The 22,831-nt window shown below is 44.3% G+C and overlaps 1 protein-coding gene across 1 annotated transcript in view; it reads right to left on the reverse strand.

Moving 5' to 3' along the window:
* Window positions 1-22,831, reverse strand: part of LOC134012214 (cytoplasmic phosphatidylinositol transfer protein 1-like) — a 45,024-nt gene that overhangs the window by 2,711 nt on the left and 19,482 nt on the right. The window contains exons 2-8 of the mRNA XM_062451959.1: window positions 11,607-11,755; window positions 9,145-9,233; window positions 8,333-8,340; window positions 5,679-5,750; window positions 3,683-3,778; window positions 999-1,154; window positions 373-436 (exon numbers count right to left, since the gene is read on the reverse strand). Coding sequence (XP_062307943.1) covers window positions 373-436; window positions 999-1,154; window positions 3,683-3,778; window positions 5,679-5,750; window positions 8,333-8,340; window positions 9,145-9,233; window positions 11,607-11,755 — 634 coding nt within the window. The remainder of the gene's footprint in view (window positions 1-372; window positions 437-998; window positions 1,155-3,682; window positions 3,779-5,678; window positions 5,751-8,332; window positions 8,341-9,144; window positions 9,234-11,606; window positions 11,756-22,831) is intronic.

The raw sequence follows: 22,831 nt of genomic DNA on the forward strand, positions 1-22,831 counted from the left end.
CTACACAGATTCATTTATAGGTCCAATGAACACAGCCAGTGACAGAGTTAGGAAAAGCAAATCAATAAAACCATAATGAAAGTCGTGCTTTGTCAGGGGGCTTTACATAAAAGTAGTTCTATTAAAAAAGATCAATCGTTGTAATGAAGGTTAACTGTAAAGTCAAATTCAAATGTATTTAGAAAGGAGTCCATGTCCCAGAACACATGCTTATAAACACTTGCAGACACACACATACACACACACACACACACACACAGACACAGACACACACACACGTGTGACACATGTGTGAGAGCACACCCACAGGGCTTGTACACAGACAATTTATCTTGGAAGTACTGATAGATTTGGACATAGATTTAAGCATACCAATCCATTCATCAACCCAGGCAAAGGCTTGTCTGTGTCCAAGAAGGAGGACATCTCGAATCACCTGAGAAGAGAGATAGAGGGAAGGAGGGTAGGAGGTGGAGGCAGAGAGAGAGGAGAAGAAGAGGAAGGTAGGAGAGAGAGAGAGATAGAGAGAGAGAGAGAGAGAGAGAGAGAGAGAGAGAGTAAGACACAGAGAACTTTGGAGGTGGTGAAAGTGAATGTGCAGCAATATATAGTCTCTCTACCATATCTCCTCAGGGACATTGATAAATGTGAAGCATGGCTGGTGTCACAATCTGAGTAATGAACCTGTAACTGTGTGTGTGTGTGTGTGTGTGTGCTAGGGGAGAAAGAAAGCCTGGAGCAAGGAGAGGGACAGCTCGAAGAGAGTGGGGGGCAAAGGAAAAGAAAAGTTCGGCAAATGGAGTAAATATATCTGTCACAGATGGATGTCCTGTGGCAGAAAGGTTCTGACATTGACTGTCACCCATCTTTGCTGTGTGTAGGTGTGTGTCTGTCTGTATTTTGAGTGTATGTGTGACTTGTGTTCCTCTGTTCTGTGTGTGATTTTGTGTATGTATGGCATTTTACTGATTGAGAGCATAGCAATTTTTCGGACTGACCTTGTGGACAAACTGCTCCACCCGTGTCTGCAGTCCCCACACCTCAAACTTAACAGTCACCAGCTTGTAGGAGCACATGATGGGCTCCTGGCTATCAATCCAGCCCTCCTGCAGTAGACCTCTAGATGTCTTCTCTGACTTAAAGTAGCGTAAGTCCTACAGATCCCCATGAGGGCCAAAAGAGAGTATCAGTACATTTCCATGTTGACATAAAGTTTCTGTTCAAAGACCAGCATAAGCTAACATGTCATCTGATACCGTCAGGACAGTACCGTACAATAATCTGATATCTGCTTTCTTATTGATGCATCTTTTATTTGGTATCAAAAAGACGGATTCCATTCTCTCATATGAAGATTTTCCTTCAACATAATTTTGCACTTTTATTTTATCCTTTCCAACTTCCCGACCTCTGTCTACCTCACGCCTCCACTGTGTTTGTCCTCAGCAGAGGAGAACATGACCCCCCCATCAAGAAGTGTTTCTGGAGTCACACTGTGCTAAATGAGGGGGGCACACTCTCTCCCTGTGTGTGTGTGTGGGGGGGGGGGTCGTTCATTACAAACAGTAACACTCACACATTAATCACTTTTCCCTTTGGGCTAATTATACAGGCAACACTCATTAGAGGGGGTCGTGCAGTTCACTGCTGAGCGGGTGTGAAGGGAAGTGTCACTCTACATGTCCACCAAGGCACTCTTGTGGAGGCGCTCAGGGTGGTGCGATTGGAGATGAGACGTGGCTTTTTGTCGGATAATGCTGGGCCCAATTGAGGAGGAGGAGCTAGTGTTTGAGCACGAATCTGCAGTCAAGTTGCAAAGCTAGCTTGGGCATGGTTTCTGGTTTATAAAAAGAAAAGTACATCAGAATGCTCTGCCAGTGTAAGTCCTTATCTCAGTCTTTTGGATTGAATCTGTGTCTCCAAATCATCCTTTCTGTTGTCAGATCAGCCGGGTTTGGTACAGAGAAGATAAGCTACTTTGCTCTGTTGATTAAAATCACAGCCACCATTGGTCTTCTAAATAATGGCTGCTCTCAATACCAAATATGCCTAGACAGGCTGGTTGGCTTCCCGTTTTAGCATTGAAGAAATATCTTGTTGCTATTATTAGCTACATTTACATTTAGTCATTTAGCAGGCGCTCTTATCCAGAGCGACTTACAGTAAGTACAGGGACATTCCCCCGAGGCAAGTAGGGTGAAGTGCCTTGCCCAAGGACACAATTCATTTGACACAGCCGGGAATCGAACCAGCGACCTTCTGATTACTAGCTCGATTCTCTAACCGCTCAGCCACCTGACTCCCTAGCTCAGGTAAGGGGATGAAAAGGGAGAGAGACAGACCTGGGATCAGACAGGAGACATGGCTGTCAGCTCATTTTGGTGTCATGATAACAGGCCTTATACTATCACCACTCCTGTGATACCACCTTAAAACTCCCACACATACACACATACAAAGCCCATCTCTTTTCTCTCTCCGTCGCTCTCGCTCGCCCGCACAGTTTGGAGAGACAAATAGTCAGCAAGCTATCAGAGAGGAGTGAAGCTGTCAGAGAAAGATAACAACCCTCCGTCTGATTATGGACAACCTCCACACTCCCTCCCTCCCTTCCTCCCTCTCATCATCCTTTCATCCCCATGTCACCCTGAAGTGAGGTGACTTGGACATGAAGGAGAGGAGCAGGCGGATGGTGGTGAAAGCGATGCCAGGTATCAGCTGAGGACGTAGAGGGTCCTGGCCATGACTGTGACATATGCTAATGAGAAAACAGTCAACAAAGGAAGTGGTTTTCTGTCGCCGCTACGGTGACGCTCAGTCTCAGCGAGGCATGTGTGTGAGGGTGTATGGGCGGTTGGTTGTATTGCAGAGTGGCAGATATGTGGCAGTGGCAGATCGTTATATGCATGCCTCTGATAACTGTCTTCGTAGGGTGGACGCAGCTTACCATGCTTCGCTGCGGTTCATTACAAACTGTAAGGCTCTGACTCACCATTGTGAGTTATACTCTCGGGTAGGATGGCCTGCTTTGGCCACCCGTAGGCTCTCTCATTGGTACACCCTTATTTATAAGGCAATCCTTGGTCTGCTCCCTAACTACCTGTGTGTTTGCATCAACCAGAGAAGTGTCGGACAATATTCTTTGCGATCTCTGGATTTTTTTATGCTCACTGTTCCAAATGCCAGAACGGAAATGGGAAAAAGGGCTTTTGGGTACTCTGCCCCCTCATCATGGAATATGTTGCAGAATGTTTTAAAGCTCAGGGAACTAATATCACTGACTACTTTTAAATCTCGAATGAAAGAAAGAGGCAGGTTCCCTAATATGTAAATGTTTCTTAAATTAACTCTACGTCACTGTTTCTTAGCTCTTAGCTTTTAGTTTCTTTTAACTTGTCTTGTTCTGTGTTTTTCTGTCTGTAACTCTGTGTTTTTTATGCTGCTGCCTGTCTTGGCCAGGTCTCCCTCGAAAAAGAGATTTTAATCTCAATGAGACTTCCTGGTTAAATAAAGGTTAAATAAAATAAATAAAAGATAGAAAAGGAGCAGGATTCAGGGCCCATGCACCATCCTCCCCCACTCCCTACCCTCTTGATCCTACAGTATTTCACGAAACCCTCGGTTCTCTCCATCAATTTCCTCCATTGATTTTCCAGCAGGGATGACCTCTGACCTGCCTCACCTCTGACTCCTTGTAGTAGCGCTCAGGGATCTCGTCGTAGGCAATGTCAACAAAGCACACCTCCGTCTCCTCATCCTTGGGCTCACTCTCAAAGATCTGAGGGAGGGAAAGAAAGGTTAAAAAGAGAAGAGAGAAAAGCAAAATGAGGAGGAAAAAAATCTTAGGGAATCCTGTATTGTGTCCTTTAGCTGTGAACATTTACACAGAGAGGGAGAGAGAACAATATGGAGAAAGAGAGACAGTGAGAATGAAAGAGAAACTACACATGCAAAATCACCTCAGACCCTGACTTTGAGGAAGTGACGCACGGTGTGTCATGACGCAAGTGCCTCAAATATAATTGCTGCAATCCTTGGGTAGGCTGAACCAACCTCTGGAGTCAGCCATTGATTGTTACCAATACCACGCTAAAAAGCTTTCGCTTTGTGTCAAGGAGTGTGACTCACACCTCAAGTTTTCCGGGCGACACATGCAAATGGGTTGGCTTGCTGGCTGACAGTGGAGGGTGACCGTGGATAGTTGTTGAAGCGAGTGTGACTCAGACAGAGACAGGAAGCAATGGTGACTATCTGTGTGTGATTGACGGTGGCATCATCTAAGAACAGGTTGAGTCATAGACTGTGGGTTTAGGATAAGTGCTACTTTATGGCTTTGTAGGTCAAATCCGACTCGGAAGTGGGGGGAATGGTAAGTGAGAATAAGAGAGGAATGTATATAGATAGGGACTGTATAGAGAGACGGGTAGGGGGGGACGGGAAGAAATCAGACAGATAAGCAGGCAGGACAGGCAGATTAGTAGACTGACAGACAGGCAGACATATGTAGAGATTCTACTCCACTGAACCACACCTTAGATGGCAGTTCAGAAGACTGTATAGTTTTATTAGATTAGACAATAGACAAAGATTAAACTACTGCTACCTTCAGACTTTGTACACTGTAGAGAACAAGTTTGCGACCAACACCAACCACTAGGTGGGGCTATGGAATCTTGCTGGTGCCCCTGGCCAGGAATAGCATTGCATAAGCCTCGGCTCTGCCACCTCTGCGAATCTGATGACAACTAGAGTGTTTGAAGGGGGGTGGTGGGTGTGTATGTGGGGGGGGGGGGGGGGTGCTGCGCTGGGTTGAACAGATGAGAGGGTTCTTCCCCATCAAAGCCTGCATCATCAGTTTGACGCAAGTGAGAGTCAAAGGGGGATTTAGCTCAGCGTGAGAGGGGGTTCACTCGGGATGGCAGAGCAGGAGCTTGGTAGGGGGGATTTAGCACCACCCTTCCCAACACCACCAAACAGCACCTTTTTCGTTTGTAAAGAGCCGCGGCATGAATGAAGTTGTTCTACATCCGGAATTGGCAGAGAAGACAGAGAGTTAAATAAAGAGACGATGATTCAAATGTTCTGAAGGTGAGGGTCATCAAAACTGCTTAAAATCAGATTATTTACCATACAGTGAGCTACAGTAAGATTACCTTTCTTTGATTTTAGGCAGAGATATAAAGGTAATATAAATAATAATATAACTTTTGAAACCCCTCAACTATAAATGTCAATAGATTACAGTTAATCTACAAGTCAACAAAGTAGGGAAGTATTTAAATACTGTATGCACCGTTCCTAAATTAACCCCATCTGCAGTGCACACAAACTACATCTGCTGAAGTTGAACATGACATTTTATTTTCTTCTACTGATGAAATTATTCTTAAGACTGAAGGTGAGTCTACACCCCCGAAGGGCTGTCAAAAAGGAGAGATGGAAGAAGGAGTCAAGTAATAAGGGATGAGGAGACAATTATCAGATGTGCGATGGGTGAAGTGTGTGTGTCTGAGTGTCGGAGGCAGTACGTTTTAGGGGAGCTGCTACCGAAACAAACACATATACATGCACACACATATACACATACAAACACACACGCAGACACACACGTTATGCTTTCACAAACGAACACTGAGCTTGGACAGACATTCGACACAAAGCATCTAATACACACTCACATTGTCGTTGCTGCCTTTGTTGTCCTCATACTTGGTCTCTATGTGAATGGAGAATTTTGGCAGAAAGGAGCACTGCAGGGAGGGAAAAGAACCAAGCAACTCCATCATATGTACTGCAGACCACATCTACAGTCATCACATCATTGTTACACTCTGGGCTTTGACGGAGCTCTGAGTGCTCATGGGAGATGTTTAGAAAGGTCAAACCAGCCACAACAACATGTGTTCCTGTTTTATATACATTTAAGACAATCAGGCTGAGACTTTGTGACCAGGCTACATGCGAAGGTCTTTCATGGGCTTTAGATGTATGTGTGTATGTGTATGTGTGTGTGTGTGGGGGGGGGGCTCCTGCTTGAAGCAACAATTCTCTTGCCTGTAGATTTACTGCCCCAACCCCCCACCAACAGTCCAGCCCCCATCCCATCACATTGGGCCAGCCAACCATCACTCATCACCTCTCACACACCACTTTGATTAGATTAACCCTTTACATTCTCAATTACAATAAAACTCAATAGCACCTCAGTTACGTAACATGTTGTGTGTGTCCCAGTAAGATGGAGATAACAGGATGGGATCAATCTGCCCCGTGGCAGAGCAGGGAGGGGAAAAGCTGAGCTAGTGGCAGGGGGTTGTGTGTGTGTGTGTGTGCGCGCGTGTGTGTGTGCGCGCATATCTGTGCGAGAGTGTTTTCCACGTAATTACTCTGCAGTGAGGTTGTGCAAGTCTGTCCTGGGTCTCAGTGGGGCTCTGATTTAAGAGGAGAAAACAGAGAGAGAAAGAGGGAGACAGAGGAAGAGAGAGGGAGAGAGAGAAAAAGAGATGGAGAGAGTGGGGAAGGGAAACGATAACAGAAAAACTAGATATATTCTCTAATGATATACCGTAGTTGCAGAAGATTTACTGATCTCCAAATCCTAGTCTTTGCTCCTCTTTTTCCTATAATCCACCTTATCTATCTCCCTCCTTCTACCTGTCATTAAAACTTTTATTATCATCCCCATAGATGTGTATACAATATCACTGTGTAATCACACATAATAATCTTCCTCCTCTGCCATCACTGCAATCAATAAGCTTCATCGGTTCAAGTTCGAACAAACGTTCATTCAGTGTCACCACTGACACACTGAGCCTTTCCATTGGTGGTCTGCTACCACCCAGAGCTTCTAATGCTGGACACAGTACGGTGTGCTGACTCTGTCTCCCTGTGGACCTCACCAACGCCCCCCCACCCCTCCCTCGACTGCTCGATTTGCTTCTTGGCTGACTGGACGACACGCAGAGAGAGTTGTGGGGTTGGCTCGTGTTTAGAAAACAGAGAGCTCTGATTGGTCAGTGAATCGATCCGTTGCCGCAATCCCCCTGACTGTTTAGGGGATTGTTTGGGGGATTGTTTGGTTGATTCACTCGCGAGGGGCAGACGCGTGTGTGTGTGTGCACACACATACATTAGCGTGAATGCTTGCAGAGCACGCACTCATAAGGCTACATGGACACACACGCGTGCACACACACACACAGACATGCACTAACCTGCCCTGAATAAGGACATGCTGCACAAGTATCTTTCTTAGATATAAAAAAAACCCTGTGTGTGTCTATGAGCAGCTGAAACACATCTTCACATTCATACATGGATGAGACTGTGGCAGCCATATCGACTATGACTAAATATAGCATCTGAAAACCTGACTTATGAAATATGAAAGTAAACCTCTACAATCCTTAGCAGTATCGACACATCCATTGATATTTCATTCCATAGTCCCACAAATGCACTGAAGATCTTAACAAAGTTATATGCCCATCATATCAAGATAGAAGAGGGAGAGGAGGAGGATTTCACAACAGCAGTCTGTGTGTAGAGTTTTGACATCAGTAGCTTTACTGCTGGAGGGACACTGGAGAGAGCAAGACAGAACTATATCCCATGTCTTACATTAGGTCTGACACAATTCCAGGGATTTGTGGGATAAATTGAATTTCACAGACTATGATACACTATATTGCCAAAAGTATTCGCTTGTCTGCCTTCACACACATATGAACGTGAGTGTCATTCCATTCTTAAACCATAGGATTTAATATGATGTCGGCCCACCCTTTGCAGCTATAACTGCTTCTCTTCTAGGAAGGCTTTCCACAAGGTTAAGGAGTGTGTTTATGGGAATTTCTGACCATTCTTCCAGAAGTGCATTTGTGAGGTCAGACAGATGTTGGACGAGAAGGCCTGGCGATTCATCCCAAAGCCGTTTTATCGGGTTGAGGTCAGGACTCTGTGCAGGCCAGTCAAGTTCTTCCACACCAAACTCGCTCATCCATGTCTTTATGGCCCTTGCTTTGTGCGCCTGAATTCAATGATTTGGATAGCTGAGTGAATACTTTTGGCAATATAGTGTATCTTACACAATACTCATGCCTTGTACCTGCAACCATGTCTGAGCTTTGCATGCAGTGATGTTTTCTTTCTTTCTTTCCTTCTGTCTTTTATTTCTCTATTCCTAATTTCACTATGACCTCTCCTGGCATGCTCTACATACGTTACAGATGAAGAAACGTTGTGCGTGAGTGTTCAGGAGTGCGTGGGTGCCTGATGTGTGTGCACGTGTGTGCGCCAGTGTGTGTGTGAACCATAGAGGGCAAATTACCGTGTACTCTGAAGATGGAGGAGCAGAGTTCAAAGCAGGATACAATCGCATTGAGGAGGCAGAGAGAGGGAGAAACAACATCAAACATCATTCAACAGTTCAGTTAAAGGACACCTGAGAAGGAAAACCCAATAGTAGCAAGATTCTAGACCATAATAGTAAAAGCCATCGTGTCCTGCCTGTCATATCCCCATCCATCACACCCTCCCTCCCACCTGACTGTTGTAGTCTCTTGATTTGTGCTGGACCAGACTTTGTTAGTATTCTAATACATACACACTATGTCTGTATGTGAGTGGAATGAATAGGTGTGGGTTTGTATCTGTGTGTGTGTGTGCGTGTGTGTGTGTGTGTGTGTGTGTGTGTGTGTGTGTGTGTGTGTGTGTGTGTGTGTGAGTGAGTGAGTAAGAGAGGGTAGAGAGAGCTTGGGATCAACTTGTGTTTGAGCTGTGTCCTGTGCAGGAGGACAGGGGAGCACATAGAGAGAGAGCACTGATGACATTGTGTCTGGCTTTGAACAAATTAGACACAAATGTGTCAGTGACTTCTGCCGAAAAACGATCCAGCAACAACTGACAGAGCAGGCACATCTTAATCACAGGAGAGAGAGAGAGAGAGAGAGAGAGAGAGAGAGAGAGAGAGAGAGAGAGAGAGAGAGAGAGAGAGAGAGAGAGAGAGAGAGAGAGAGAGAAAGAGAGAGAGAGATAAAAAGACCAAACTGTGAGGGAAAAAGGTTGTTTTAGATGATATTACACAGATCTGCTGAATTATGTGTGTAAAAGACATGTCATGTAGGTTTCATGCAGTCCTACCTGTGATCGTGTAAGGGTAGTAGTTCCATGCCTTCTCTGTCACATAGAAAATTTTGGGCACCACTGCCCTTGCCCAGCTTGGCAGCTTACTGAAAGAGCGAGAGAAAGAGAGAAAGAGAGATGACAATGACAAAGAGAAGATTAGGCTGAAGAAGGGAAAAAAAACTTGGAGGGGGGGATTCAAAGAAGTTAGAGAATGATGGACATAGATGAGGAAGGAGGAGAAGAGGGACATTTCTATCTGTCCTTCCCTTACAGTATGTCACTGGACTCATCACTCTGATCAAACTGTATTTGGCAACCAGCTGTTAGGAGCCCAATTGGGGCAGTGAGCTTGCAGCCATTTTGGCTCCATTGATGACACTGATTGGAAAAGGCTCCCTGTAGTGCAGTCTCCACTGGTAGCAGGGGGGAGACAGAGTTATCACTATGTAACAGAAATAGACCTCTAGAACCCACAGATTGGACCAACAACCAATCAGACCCCCATTAAGTCTCAAGAGTGTCCAATCAATATGCAAAGTAGAACTCAAGTAATGGGTGGGGAGTGGCTGCAGTACATCAGTGATTAAGTCATGATGATTATAATTGTGAGGTTTGAAACAGTACTGGATAGGCAGACTGGGAAGGCCTGAAGTCAAAGAACTGGACGGAACACCGCAGTTCTCACCGTGCAGCCAATAGAACTGGACCGCAGCCATATAAAGCATCAGCCAAGTCATAAAGATGCAAAATCCCCATCAACTGAGAGCAGGCTGTAAACGAAATGGACCACTTTGAATTTCTAGTGAATTTCCATGCAAAATCTATCAAATATGCCATCTCTTTCTCTCTTCCACTCTTCCCTGTCTATCTGTTCCATACTCCCTTTATCTTTGTCAGCCTAGTTGGTTCGGTGACAGCATATTGCTATCTTGTTGATCCCAGTCTTTAGTAGCCCTGAGCTAGCAGCTTGACATGATTGACTGGTTTTCATAGAGGACTGGTATGAAAAGGTTGACTTCATTGCACTGTCTCTTATGGACATTTTCAAACGCGAGGGGCGTCCCAATGCACAGCTGATTGAATTCATATAGGCACATTAACACTCTAGGGGCCCGATCTTGCACCCAGCGCAATTGACTTTGTCAACGACGCAAGTATCATTCCTAGTTTGCACTCGACGCAAAGCGGACTTTTCCCTCCACAAACGCACGTCGAAATGACCTTGCGCTCCCTTGGGCGGTTCAGCGACAAAGCAGGCGTGTTCCGGCGCAAACATTCCCTGGTGCTATTTTGCAGTTTCCGAAAAACTATTCTGTGAAAAAGAAAACACACGCTTCTCCATCAATGTGTCTATTACAATCTGAAGGTTGGGGTTAGAATGGTAACAGGGTCAATTTCTTCGGTCATTCTGATCCCTTCTTTTTTCTTCTTCTTTTGCAGATGTTGATGTAGTGTGCTTCCTGCAAGGGTTGTACACCTGTCAGTCATGCCAAAGGTGATCTCTGACCAGGCTCTGCCTTTCATCCAAGTTATGGGCTCAACCACCATGAACCACTCTCACCCAATGATTGAGAGAGATAAGCCTTGTGTGACACACACACACAAACAAACACACACAATCATCGATTGGGCCAGCTCCATTGGGAACCAGATCAATGTAGAATCAATGCAGAGCTATTGTTCTGGGCAGGCCAACCAATTAGAACAGATAGATTTCCCAGAGGAAAATGGCCAGGGAGGGTTCACTCTTTCAGTGCCTGAAGGACGCCTCTGGCTGTCCATCTGGAGGGAAACAGGGGAAAGAAAAAAAGTAGACCTACAAAAAGCTGATAGAGAGGTAGAGGAGAGGGAGACAGGAACACTTAAATATGACTGTGCATGTGTGATTGTCAACACGCAACTTGTCGCGTTCCTGGTGCATCTGCGTGACGCTTCCATCTTTTTGAGAGCGGAAGTGTGAGATCAGATCATAGTCAGGGCACACTCACAGAAAAGGAATTAATGAAGCCAGGATATTTCAGACTCATCGATGCGTGAAACCGCAAACTCAATTTACATTTACATAATGGAGAATCAAATATTGAATTTCTTGCAGTTAGCATGTTAATCAAAACAAGAGGATGCTGAAATAGTAGCTGGTAATGAAATGACATTTCATTGTCATCATGTGATTTGACAGTCAGTCTTGTGCGCAAGGGATAAATGTGAGGACAGAAGACGAAATGTATTCATGACAAAACCAATTCTAGATGGATGGATGAATGGATAAGTGGATGGATGGATGGATAGTTGAATGAATGGATGGGTAGCTAGGTGGATGAAAGGATAGATTGATGGTGACTGCTCCTCTGTGACTGAGAGACGCGTCATCAACATTGAGGTGAAGGTTGACCCACCAACCTTGACCATACTGCATAGATGTTGACATGTCAACCTTCACGTAATCTAAAGCTATGACCTGAAAGGGAACCGCTCACTTGTTGAGGTACACCCGCTTCTCGGTGAACTGTCCCTGGCCGTGAGTAGGGTCTTCAAATGGCTCGTTCTGGACCACCTCCACCCCCTCGCCGCGCTCACTCTGTTCATGACTGTGCTTGCTGATCATGTACAGTTGACCAATCCTGTACTGGAAGACACACACACGCACAAACACACATACACACACATACAAATACACACACACATTCACACACACATGACCATTACTGAGTGAAACAGTGTGTTCATCTTCAACCAGGGAGGTTTAATAAAAACTTTATGAGAGGGATAAAAAGGAAACAAAATACTGGAATCAGCAACATGAGGAGCATTCCAGGATTGCACACCGCCACAGGTTTATCAAAACTGGCAACCGTTGCCATAACAACAAAACTCACAGATTAAAAGAGTCATCCACACCTCACTGGTAGAGGCATTCGTCTTCCCAGGTTAGCTCCAAACAACAGAACAATAGCAACAGCCAATGCTAGACTATAGGTAATCCCCCAAGTGACCTGCCGTCAACACCCACAATCCTTCACTCATCACCCCACTGACCCACTTGGACGTATGACTGTATAACCTCCTCCATGGCGAGGGGAAAGGTGTCACACGGCAACAATGTACAGCTTGAGTGGAAAAGCTGAGTCGGAGTGGTGGGGGTTTTAAACAGCCGTTCAGCTACCAGAGCTTTCAGGCCTGGCATTCCCAGGCCAGGAAATCCATACTGCTTTGGCACACATGCCAAGTCCAGTCAGACCTGGAGGCTGAACAGAAAGGTTTTACCTCAGAGTTCCTGGGATAACTGTGTTAATCTGGGGAAGGGTTTACGAACCCACCACAGACTTCCAAGGATAACTGTGTTAATCTGGGGAAAGGCATAGAAACCCACCACAGGGTTCTGACATAGGGCCAAAGCCTAAACTAACCCTAGATGAACATGCTGTAGAAGGTCATGAAACATGATAGCTGATGAACAAACATAGGAGCCCTATGCCAGGAAGCTTCAATGTGACAGACAGAATGTCTTGTTTCCTTATATAACAAACCACAATAAAATGTGTTTTTGTTGGAGTTTGGGTGAATATTTATGAGGCACTGCTTGTATGTTTATAACCTAAGCCGACACTCAAACAGAATCACAAAAAGAGCATGCATCCTTTTAGCAATACAACCATGTACATAGTCAAACTAAATCATACACACAAACACACACACATTGTAGTAAATCAAGTAAAATGTCTCGATTCTCTTAAAAAACAGCAGGCGATGAAATACAACTTGAGTTCCAGAGCAACAACAGCTATTGAATAATTCAGATCAGTGGTGCTTGGCTTCATTTTTAACTGCCATTGATCAAACTGGTGGAAAACCTGAAAGAGAGAGAGATAAGAGAAAGGAGACAGAGAGCCGAGAGAAAGATAGACGAGAGAGAGAGAGATAAAGAGACAGACTGGGGAGTGAGAGATATTCGCTTCTATCGAAGCCGCCAATTTAGAAATACAAAAAGATGACCCAGCCAGCTTTGAGAAAACACATTTACCTCGTAAAGTCAGTGAGCCCTGAGCAGTGATTTAGTCAGTTGTCGGACATATTCTGTGCATCTTGTTGCCTTTACCTATCTTTGTATTGCAGTTCATTACCGTAATCTCCAACTGTCTCTAACCTAAGGGCTGGTTTGATTAATTAGATTGCTATTTCTTTATTTTATCTCCCTTTATAAAGCAAACTGACAGGACTGAGAGGTAAGAAAGGCTCTCTCCCAGGTTCAAGTGGTTTCTGAATAATTCATTATCTCTCTCTTTCTGTCTCTCTGTTCTTCTCTGTCTCTCCTCAGGCAATGGACAGATGTATGTTCCAAAGATGAGTGGAGCCACAGGGATGAAGGACTAGCTCTGGGCAGGATACAATGGAGGGCCAAACAATCTGTGTATTCATGTATGCCTCTCTAAATTCCTAGTATCTTTCTCACCACAGTCTATTTTTCCCTCCACTCCTTTCACAATAGCTTACAAAGACATGGACATCTCATTAAAGCAGGGACTGTCTCTTATAATGGCCACCATAGTGTATCACCCTACAGCAAAAAAGGATTCCTCCTGTTGATAAGAGTGGCATTAGCCTGGATATTGACTAAACCATCCATTTCAGGATGGTTTAGTCAACAACAGGACGATAGTAGTTAGATTTGTGCAGGAGCAGAATTGACTCAGTAGGCCAATGTCCTTTTTTATCATACTGATCATTTAAGAATTGCATTCAACAACCAGAGGAGATCCACAGTTATAGTCAGACAATTGTCTGTCCTTGGTGAGACAATTTGTCGCAATACCAGGAATCTGCAATACTGAATGGCAAAATAAATAGCTGCCATTAACTCACATTAACCGCCTTCAAACGCACATTCAGTCACGCACACACGCACACACACAAGCACAAACACACATTCCCTATCTTCTGACACAACAGCAGAACTGCAAAGTGGAACTGCAGTTATGATATTGGAGCCAAGGAACAGCTTGGCGCGTGGGAGCGCAAACCGTCTCTGACATAGCTCAGACAATGGCTGAACATCACAAGCACGTAATTAAAATTCTAACACAGACATGCTAATTATTGCTTTGAACACTTGGTAGCCTTAGCTACAGGATAAATGGCTAAGCTTCGATGAAGATTGGTGGTGTCTGGGTTTCCAATGTCCATGAGAGAATGCATGATAGACAGAGAAAGACAGAGAGATAGAGAGTGTGTGTGTGTGTGTGTGTGTGTGTGTGTGTGTGTGTGTGTGTGTGCGCACGTATGTACAGAGTAGAGTACAAATGAGGCGGACGTACAGTAGAAATATGGCACTGATAGATACAAGCTGGCCATTTTTTGGTTATTTTGTTTACATGGTCATTTCATGCCTGTCTGCCTGACTGACAGACTCATTGATTACAATCTGTCTTACACAACAACTTGCCATCTGACCGAATTACAAACATCTTGTCCTTTGTACTATAACCCATTATATCTATTCAAGGGGAAACTGCGAACATTTACGTATATTTAATGAATTTAACACAAAAATTTCAACCAACTGAACATTGATGCTGGCACTAAAACAGAGACCAACAGCAGAAGTTGAGCCATGAAGGGAAAACTGCAAAGCAACTTGGCACTAAATGAGAAACACGCACTTTAGTTTACTGCCTGTACTTCAGCCTTCGGTTTGATTAATCGGCTCCATGAGAGGCACAGTAAACAGAGTGGTGCTAAATCTCATATATCAAATCATGGAACTCCGTTAAAAATGTCGCACCCGGCCCTAATGCGGAGCTGCACCAGCAATCCCATTGTGATGAATGGCACTGCGCTCCATTACGGAGCTCGTCAAAGGGCTCCAATGGTAATAAAAGGTACTGAGAGCGTCCCAGGGTGGAGCTGCGCCACACAGCCCAGGCTTATCACAGGATGTGTACTGTACAAGGAGCACGGTAACAGAGAGCTCATTCTAAGTGATAGCACGGAGGTCAGCTCCATTCTGTACAGTCCTAGCCCTTGCAAAATGAGCTGTTGGAGAGAGAAGAGGAAGGGTCAGTCTTCTGTGAGGTCGTTTTTTTTCCCAGGTTTCCCATCCATCCATATTCATTGGAGCCTTGATTAGACCAGACAGGCCTGCCCAGCCAAGACCATTGAAGGATCAAGATTATCTGTGAGTGTATGTTTGTGTGTGTGCGTGTGTGTCTGATAGACTACAGTAGCTGAGGTTCTTGAAAGATTCAGGACCCAGGTCTTGAAAGATTCACTGAATGATGGTGTGAGTGTGCATGTGTGTGTGTGTAATTGGCAGGGGAAAAGTTATCTAGTGATTGTGGAGTGACACCTAATGGACGTGTGTGTGAGCATGTGCGTGTGTCTGCAGCACAAAGGAATAATAGCAGTGCATGACATGAAAGAAAGCTGCAGTGGGAATAAAATAGAGTCCATGCTGAGAGTGGAAGTCATAAATTAGAGGGCACTGTGTGTGGTTGTGTGTGTGTGGTTGTGACTGTGTCTGTGGTGTGTGGTTGGCAAGGTGCCTTTACTCCTGCAGCAGTGAGGCCTGTGACAGGGGTGATTGGCTAATACCCATGGTGATGCACTGAGCAGAGAGAGCAGTGCTACCTGCACTCCATCTATCACTGACAGCAGCTTGCCAAACTCCTGCATCAGCGGAAACTAGTATTTGTGTGTGGGTTTGCATGTGTGAGTGTGTTTGTGTGTGCGTGTGCGAGAGAGAAACAGAAGGCATGTGTGTGGCCCTCTACCTTGTCACAGAAGTTGATGTGGGTGTGTGTGTGTGGGTAGGGGTGTTTGTGTGTGTGTGTGGGGGGGGGGGTCCGGGGGGGGGGGGGTAGGGTGGGTGGGGGCACAAAGGGAGAGTAGGAGGGACGTCTGTTCTGCTTTACAAAGGGGGTGTCAGACCCCTGTATAAGTGCACGTGTCATTAAGTGTGGAAGTGCCTACGTGTGGAAGCGCACACACACACTGCGTCTTCTGGTGTGTACGTCACACACCTCCTTCCCACACTATAAAGCAGCGGCTCCCCAACTGCCACTTCACCTTCATCTCTCTACTGTAAAACATCGGGTTATGTGATATACAGTCATGTATATATACACTATTCACGCCTCGTTGCACATTCTGTACACATATTAGTAGTTTTGTCCAACATGTAAGGAAACAGTATGGGTTTGGACATCCATTGCTTTCCATTGATCGAGAAGGGCATTGGTTCGAAACACATGAGGGCTTCAAGGCATGTTCATCAGGTATCATCCCTCGGCCCACAAAGGTCATACCTTCAATACTTTCCTGCCTTGAAGAGCCTCCAGTGACCAGCGTAGATGACAAGCTAATGATGCGCTAAAGACAGGCCACTTATGGAGAGAAGCCAGTTGTGTCTTTTCCCAGCCATCTTCTCTCACAGCATCATGCAGTGTCTGATGTCATCTTGTCAGAGATGACAGAACTCCACATTGCTCACAAAGGACAACTGCTGAGTCCATGCACTATAGGCTGCACAATAGTCCCTGGGGGTAGCCTGAAGGACTGTGTTTATGTGCAGACATGGAAGAGAGGGAGAGAGTTTGAGAAAGAAAGAAGAGGAGAGGTAAGAGGAGAGAAGAGGACAGATAAGATCCCAGGGGAATGAAAGAGTTTGGACACACAGCAGGGTAAGAACAACTCTCTTTTCCTGTGTCCTCTATCTCTACCCCTATTTTTTCTCTCTAATCATCCTCACCCCTCGTCCGGGTGGGTCCAATTCACTCTTCTCTCTTTCTCTCATACTGTAACTTTCAGCTGAAGTATCATGAAACATACAATATCACGACTCCAGGATAACAACAGTGTTGATGCACTGTTCTCTCACCTCTCAGTGTGGCATTTCAAGAAATGGGGAAATCTTTGGGGGGTTTAGGCAGCCATTTTGAAAGTCTGAGGATTGGTTGACAGCAGAGAGAGTAGCAAGACAGACCCCCCTATTTTGACGATCTGAAACGCAAGTACCAAACCGCAAAGCGCAAGTAACTTTGTGGGCGGGACTCCGGCTCGGTTGCTATTTTGCCGGCGGGATAAATGACTTTGCGCCTGGCGCAAATCTAAAATGAGTAGGTCCGAAGTAGCTACATTACTAATGGGTGTGGTTTGGGCGTAACGTGCAATAAACCAATCAGAGCGTCATCTCACATTCCCTTTAAGAGCAGCGCTTGTTCCATGGCAGATTGCTATTATAACGGCGGATTTGCCAGGCGCACGCCAGGAGCGGTTCACAGCCAAGGAGACCGACGTTCTAGTCAGGGCCGTAACAGATAGACAAGTGACATTGTATGGGAAAGGCAGAGCTGTTTTCTCATTGCACTAAATTGCCCGCTCATGCTGCTCATTCAAATTCTTATTCTTATTTTTATATAGCCTACCCTATATTTTATTTTTTAAATTGTTTGGTTCTTGGAATTTGTTTAACTATTGTACTTTTTTACTTAATTTAAGACCCATATATGTTTATTGTTTGCACCTTCCTGCCACAGTAAATTCCGTGTTTGTGTAACATAGGCTACATGGCGAATAAACCGAATTCTGATTCTGATGGAGATGGGAGAAGAAACCCACCCAAATTAGCTTCGGTTAAACAGGCATGGGAGAAAATTGGCACAATTGTTACAAATCATGTTCACATACATAGAGATTTCTCATGAAAATCTTTTTATAATCATTGAAGAAATGTAACACGCCATAAATCAAAACAATGTAACGTAGCTTCGCAGAAAGAAGACCCTGGCCTCGCCAGCAGTGTGCACGGACCAAGCTTGCGCCCTTAAAATAGCATCTGAATAATGCGCCATTGACTTTAGACCACGTTTTTCCTGGTCAGTGGCGGAATTGTTTTTCGGAAACTGCAAAATAGCACCAGGGAACGTTTGCGCCGGAACACGCCTCCTTTTTCGCTGAACCGCCCACGGGAGCGCAAGGTCATTTCGACGTGCGTCTGTGGAGGGAAAAGTCAGCTTTGCGTCAAGTGCAAACTAGGAATGATACTTGCGTCGTTGACAAAGTCAATTGCGCTGGGTGCAAGATCGGGCCCAGAGAGAGCGACAGTGAGACAGAGAGAGAGAAATAGAGTGAGATAGAGAGAGAAAAGAAAGAGACAGAAAGAGAGATACAAGTGGAACTAGAGAGGGTGGGGTGTGCTTGCGGCAGAGCTAGCTCTACAGTTTACCGGGGCTAGGTCTGAATCTAGGAGCAAAACGGAGAACAGCTGCCAAGTATAGAGCTCCGGGAGTTGACGTCACGCAATCCCAGCATGGGTCATCGCCATTTTGAGAGTCGGCTGCTGTACTATCACAAGCTATTCTCGCAAGCAGCTGACCCTAACCCTAGCAACGTGAGCTCTGCCTAGCCCCGTTGCCCACATCACTATTGTTAATTGTGCATTGACTGAGATTCTGGAAAGAGATCAACTCAAGAAGTTTCAATATCCTATAAAAAGCTAATACTCTACCCTTTCTATTCATAAAATCTCAACAGTTGCTGTGTAGCAGAGAGGGTAGAGAGACTGACTTGTAACCTTATGCTCATGAGTTCAAATCCCCATTCAGCCTATTGTCGTTGGCCAAACATGAAGTAGTTTTGCTCTCATGTTGTCCAAGTCTCGATCTTCTAGAGTGTACATGTTTATAATATTTAGCCATTTTGCGGAGGAACCCGCATCGCTGCTTGCAGCTATATTTAGGTTCCTCCGGTAGGAGGGAACCTATTGTTATTGTTGGTATTCTTATTATTATTTTTCTTCTCCTTGCGCCCCAATATCTCAAAAAGTCCCTAGTCATAAATTTTCTAATTTGGCACATTGATACTACATCCAAGTGGGTACCCCCACACCAAATATGGGCCACATCGGACCATAGGGGGCGCCACAGGCCACGCCCAAAAGTCCGATTTTCAAAGTGATGGCATTTCCACCCCACTGCTCCAATTCTTCTGAAACTTGGTGTACATGCCCCATTTCCCATGGGGAACAAAAAAGCCTCAAGGACCCATAAGGTCCGCCATGATGGATTTTCCTGTACAGTGATAATTTGGGAAAACCTTCAAAATTCCTCTTCTCTTGAACCAAAGCTCCAATTGACTTGAAATTTTGAACAGATATGTATCATTGATGTATCTAAAAACGTTACTTAAGACAGTTGAATCAAATACAAAATGGCTGAAAGGGGTGTACTTATGTAAATGTCCACATTGCCTCAATATGTTTGTGTCACTAAATCAAATGTCATTTTGAATGATGGTTTTTCAAACCTAATAGGGTTCAAGATGACATCACTCTGAAGTACCATAAACAATTTCACCTTGGTATATCAACATATGATTGAATTAGAGCAGTTTCAACGTTGGCTGACTCTAACAACGCTTACCACAGGAGAAACAGCTTACCTTTTTATACAGTAACTGAACATGACAATATTCAACACTGAGAATAGCTCAATGGGCTGGGATGGTGACCTGTAAAGTATAAGGTAGTAGGTTGGAATCCAGCCATTATCTTTTGGCCTGTCATAATTTTGATTATCTGTTTAGCTAAACAGGATGACATCATTCTGAAATACCATGCACAATTTCATGCAATTTCGCCTTGAAATGTCAACCGTTTCTTAACCTTTGTCCCAAAGCTGACCAAAGCTAATACTCTGTCCTTTCTATTCCTAAAATCTCAACAGTTGGTGTGTAGCAGAGAGGATACAGAGACTGACTTGTAACCTTATGCTCAGGATTTCAAATCCCCATTCAGCCTGTTGTTGGCCAAACATTAAGTAGTTTTGCTCTCTTGTTGTCCAACTCTCGATCTTCGACAATGTACATGTTTATAATATTTTGCCATTTTGCGGAGGAACCCGCATCGCTGCTTGCAGCTATATTTATTATTGTAATTTATACAGGTGTGTAATTTATCTCATGAACTCATTGGTAAAAAGTTTTGAAATTTGGCATATTGATACAACATGCCACAAATACCGCCCAAACATAGACTGGCCCACATCAGAACATAGGGGGCGCCACAGGCCACGCCCAAATGTCCACTTTTCAGAGTGATGGCATTTCCACCCCATTGCTCCAATTCTTCTGAAACTTGGTGTGCATGCCTCATTTTCCATGAGGAACAAAAAAGCCTCAAGGACCCATAAGGTCCACCATGATGGATTTTCCTGTAAAGTGATAATTTGGGAAAACCTTCAAAATCCCTCTTCTCTCTTACCAAAGATCTAATTGACTTGGAATTTTGTACAGATATGTATCATTGATGTATTTAAAAACGTTACTTAAGACAGTTGAATCAAATACAAAATGGCTGAAAGGGGTGTATTTATGTAAATGTCCACATTGCCTCAATATGTTTGTGTCACTAAATCAATAATCAATCACTAATAGGCTTTAAGGTGACACCCCCCTGAAATACCCTGCAAAGTTTCACCTTGATATGTGAAAATATGACTGAATTACAGCTGTTTGAGCTTGGACCAAATCTGACAATGCTTGCCTTATTTTATTATCCAGTTACTGAAAATGGCAAAGTCCAGATCTGGGAATGGCTCAATTGGATGAGATGTTGTGCTGGTAAACGTAGGGTTGTAGGTTCAAAACCAGTCTTTTTTTGGACAGAACGGTTTCTAGTCTTCCGGTCAATCCTCCGGTTTTAAAACATAGCAATGAGTGTTTATTTGAGCCCATAACAACACTCCGATCATCTGTTTAGCGAGACTGTGTAAGCCACTGCAAAACAAGACAGGTTTACCACAGTAGATAGCTACTTGGAGTCTATGCATGGTAGTGTCAGATTCACAACCGAGTTAGCTTTAATGAAGTATATTGATTGTTCAGGCGGATCCCTTGCCTGTTGCACAAATCCATTTCAGTAACCTAAGCCAGGACAAATCGCCACTGATGCTAGGCATGATTTGAAATCCCTTCCATGACAAGTTATGGCACCCCAAACAACCTTTTTAAAGCACTACGAGTAAGATATTCTTTACAGCAGCAACCCAGTCATCCTGTTGTCCCATTTTTATGTCCCATATTCAGATAGGACTAAATTACAGCTGTTTGAACTTTAACCAAATCTGACAATGCTTGCCATTGGAAAAATGTCTTATTTCCTGATACAAAAACTGAACAATCAAATGGCTTAGTAGGATGAGACGCAGTGCTGATGTGTGAAGGATGGTGAGTTCTAATCCAGGCAAAGGTATAAACTTTTTTTTTTTATGACAGAAATTACAGTTTCAAGTCTTCTGGTTAATCCCAGTGTAACTATCTATTATGTCAATTTTACAACATTTTGTCACGTTGAAGGAGGAATCCGCCATTGCTGCTTGCAGCTATATTTTGGTTTGAATCCTTTTGAACTAAAGCCAAAATTGCTAGGTTTGCTAAACTGACCGATCCTGCCTGTAACGTACTGTAGTTATGCCATTATGAACATTGTTTAATTGTTGTCGTGGATGATGTTCACACTAACATTTCCTTTATAGGAATAAATACATTTTTGAGAATGAAACTGATTACAGTCAAACAAAAGAGTCATCAAAATCTATCAAATCAAAGAGGAGGATGCATTGCACGGCTGAAAATCTACCCGCTTGTCTCACTTTTATCCACCAATGGCAAGGATGTCAGGAAACTAGGTGATCCTTTTCTCCACACACGATTCAGTGCTACAGCAAACAAGTATCTTTTAGTGTTACGTAAGCCAGTTTGATCTCATCCAAGTCTTTAGCACTGCAGCGGCCATCCTCCAGTTCTGAAGGAGAACCAGCTCATCTATAATCCATGAGGAGTGCGCTGTATACAGTAGACCATCTGCATGGAAGCACTACACAGGCACTCATCCCAGGTAGAGAGGAGATAAAGAAAATTGTAGAGAGAAGAGGAGAAAGATTTCACCAGCCTACGGACTTCAGACTTGAAACCCTCATACTGAATAAAATCTGCAAGTGAAAATAACACAATTTTGTACCAATAGTAAAACCCTTGGAATACAGTTTAAAATAAGCTATTTAGCTTTTGAATATTCTGTATAGCTTTATGTAGAATGTATTTTTTGTTGAGCAATTTTAATTTTTAAAAACTGAGAATTTATGCGTTGTCATTGTGTACTGTTAACTCCTCTGTTTAGATACCCACTTTCCTATCTGTTCTCACTTTCCCGGATCTATTCCACATATCAATCTCTCCATCACTCCTACTGTCCATTGGCTATAATTAATTAATTCTGTTCACTGTAGTGCATCTCACTCTCTTTCTCATTCAAGCGTCACTTTCCCTACCCCTAACGCATCCTCCCTGCCCCCCACCCTGCCTTCACCCATCCTCCCTTCCCGCCTCCCCCCTGCCCCCCCATCCCACCACCCTTCCTGATCCCCACCCTGTCCCCCTGCGCTGTAGCTCGGAACACTTGGCTAATGGTCTGTGTCGATGCAGAAAGGCCACAGCACCGGCCGCACTGTACACACACAGAGCTCAGGAGCATTCCAGCAAGGCTCACATGAGTCAATGTGTTTGGTCATGTGAGTTGGGGCCTGGGTGCTTGCTTCGGCTTCAGTGTTTACCTTCGTTGGTTGTGTGAGGGTCTTAATAAAGCTTGGTGTGTGTGTGTTTGTCTGTGTGTGTTTGTCTGTGTAGTGTTGTAAAAATAGCGTTTTAAAGG

The sequence above is a fragment of the Osmerus eperlanus genome, chromosome 2 (genome assembly GCF_963692335.1).
Source record: "Osmerus eperlanus chromosome 2, fOsmEpe2.1, whole genome shotgun sequence".
In the NCBI taxonomy this organism is placed as follows: domain Eukaryota; kingdom Metazoa; phylum Chordata; class Actinopteri; order Osmeriformes; family Osmeridae; genus Osmerus; species Osmerus eperlanus.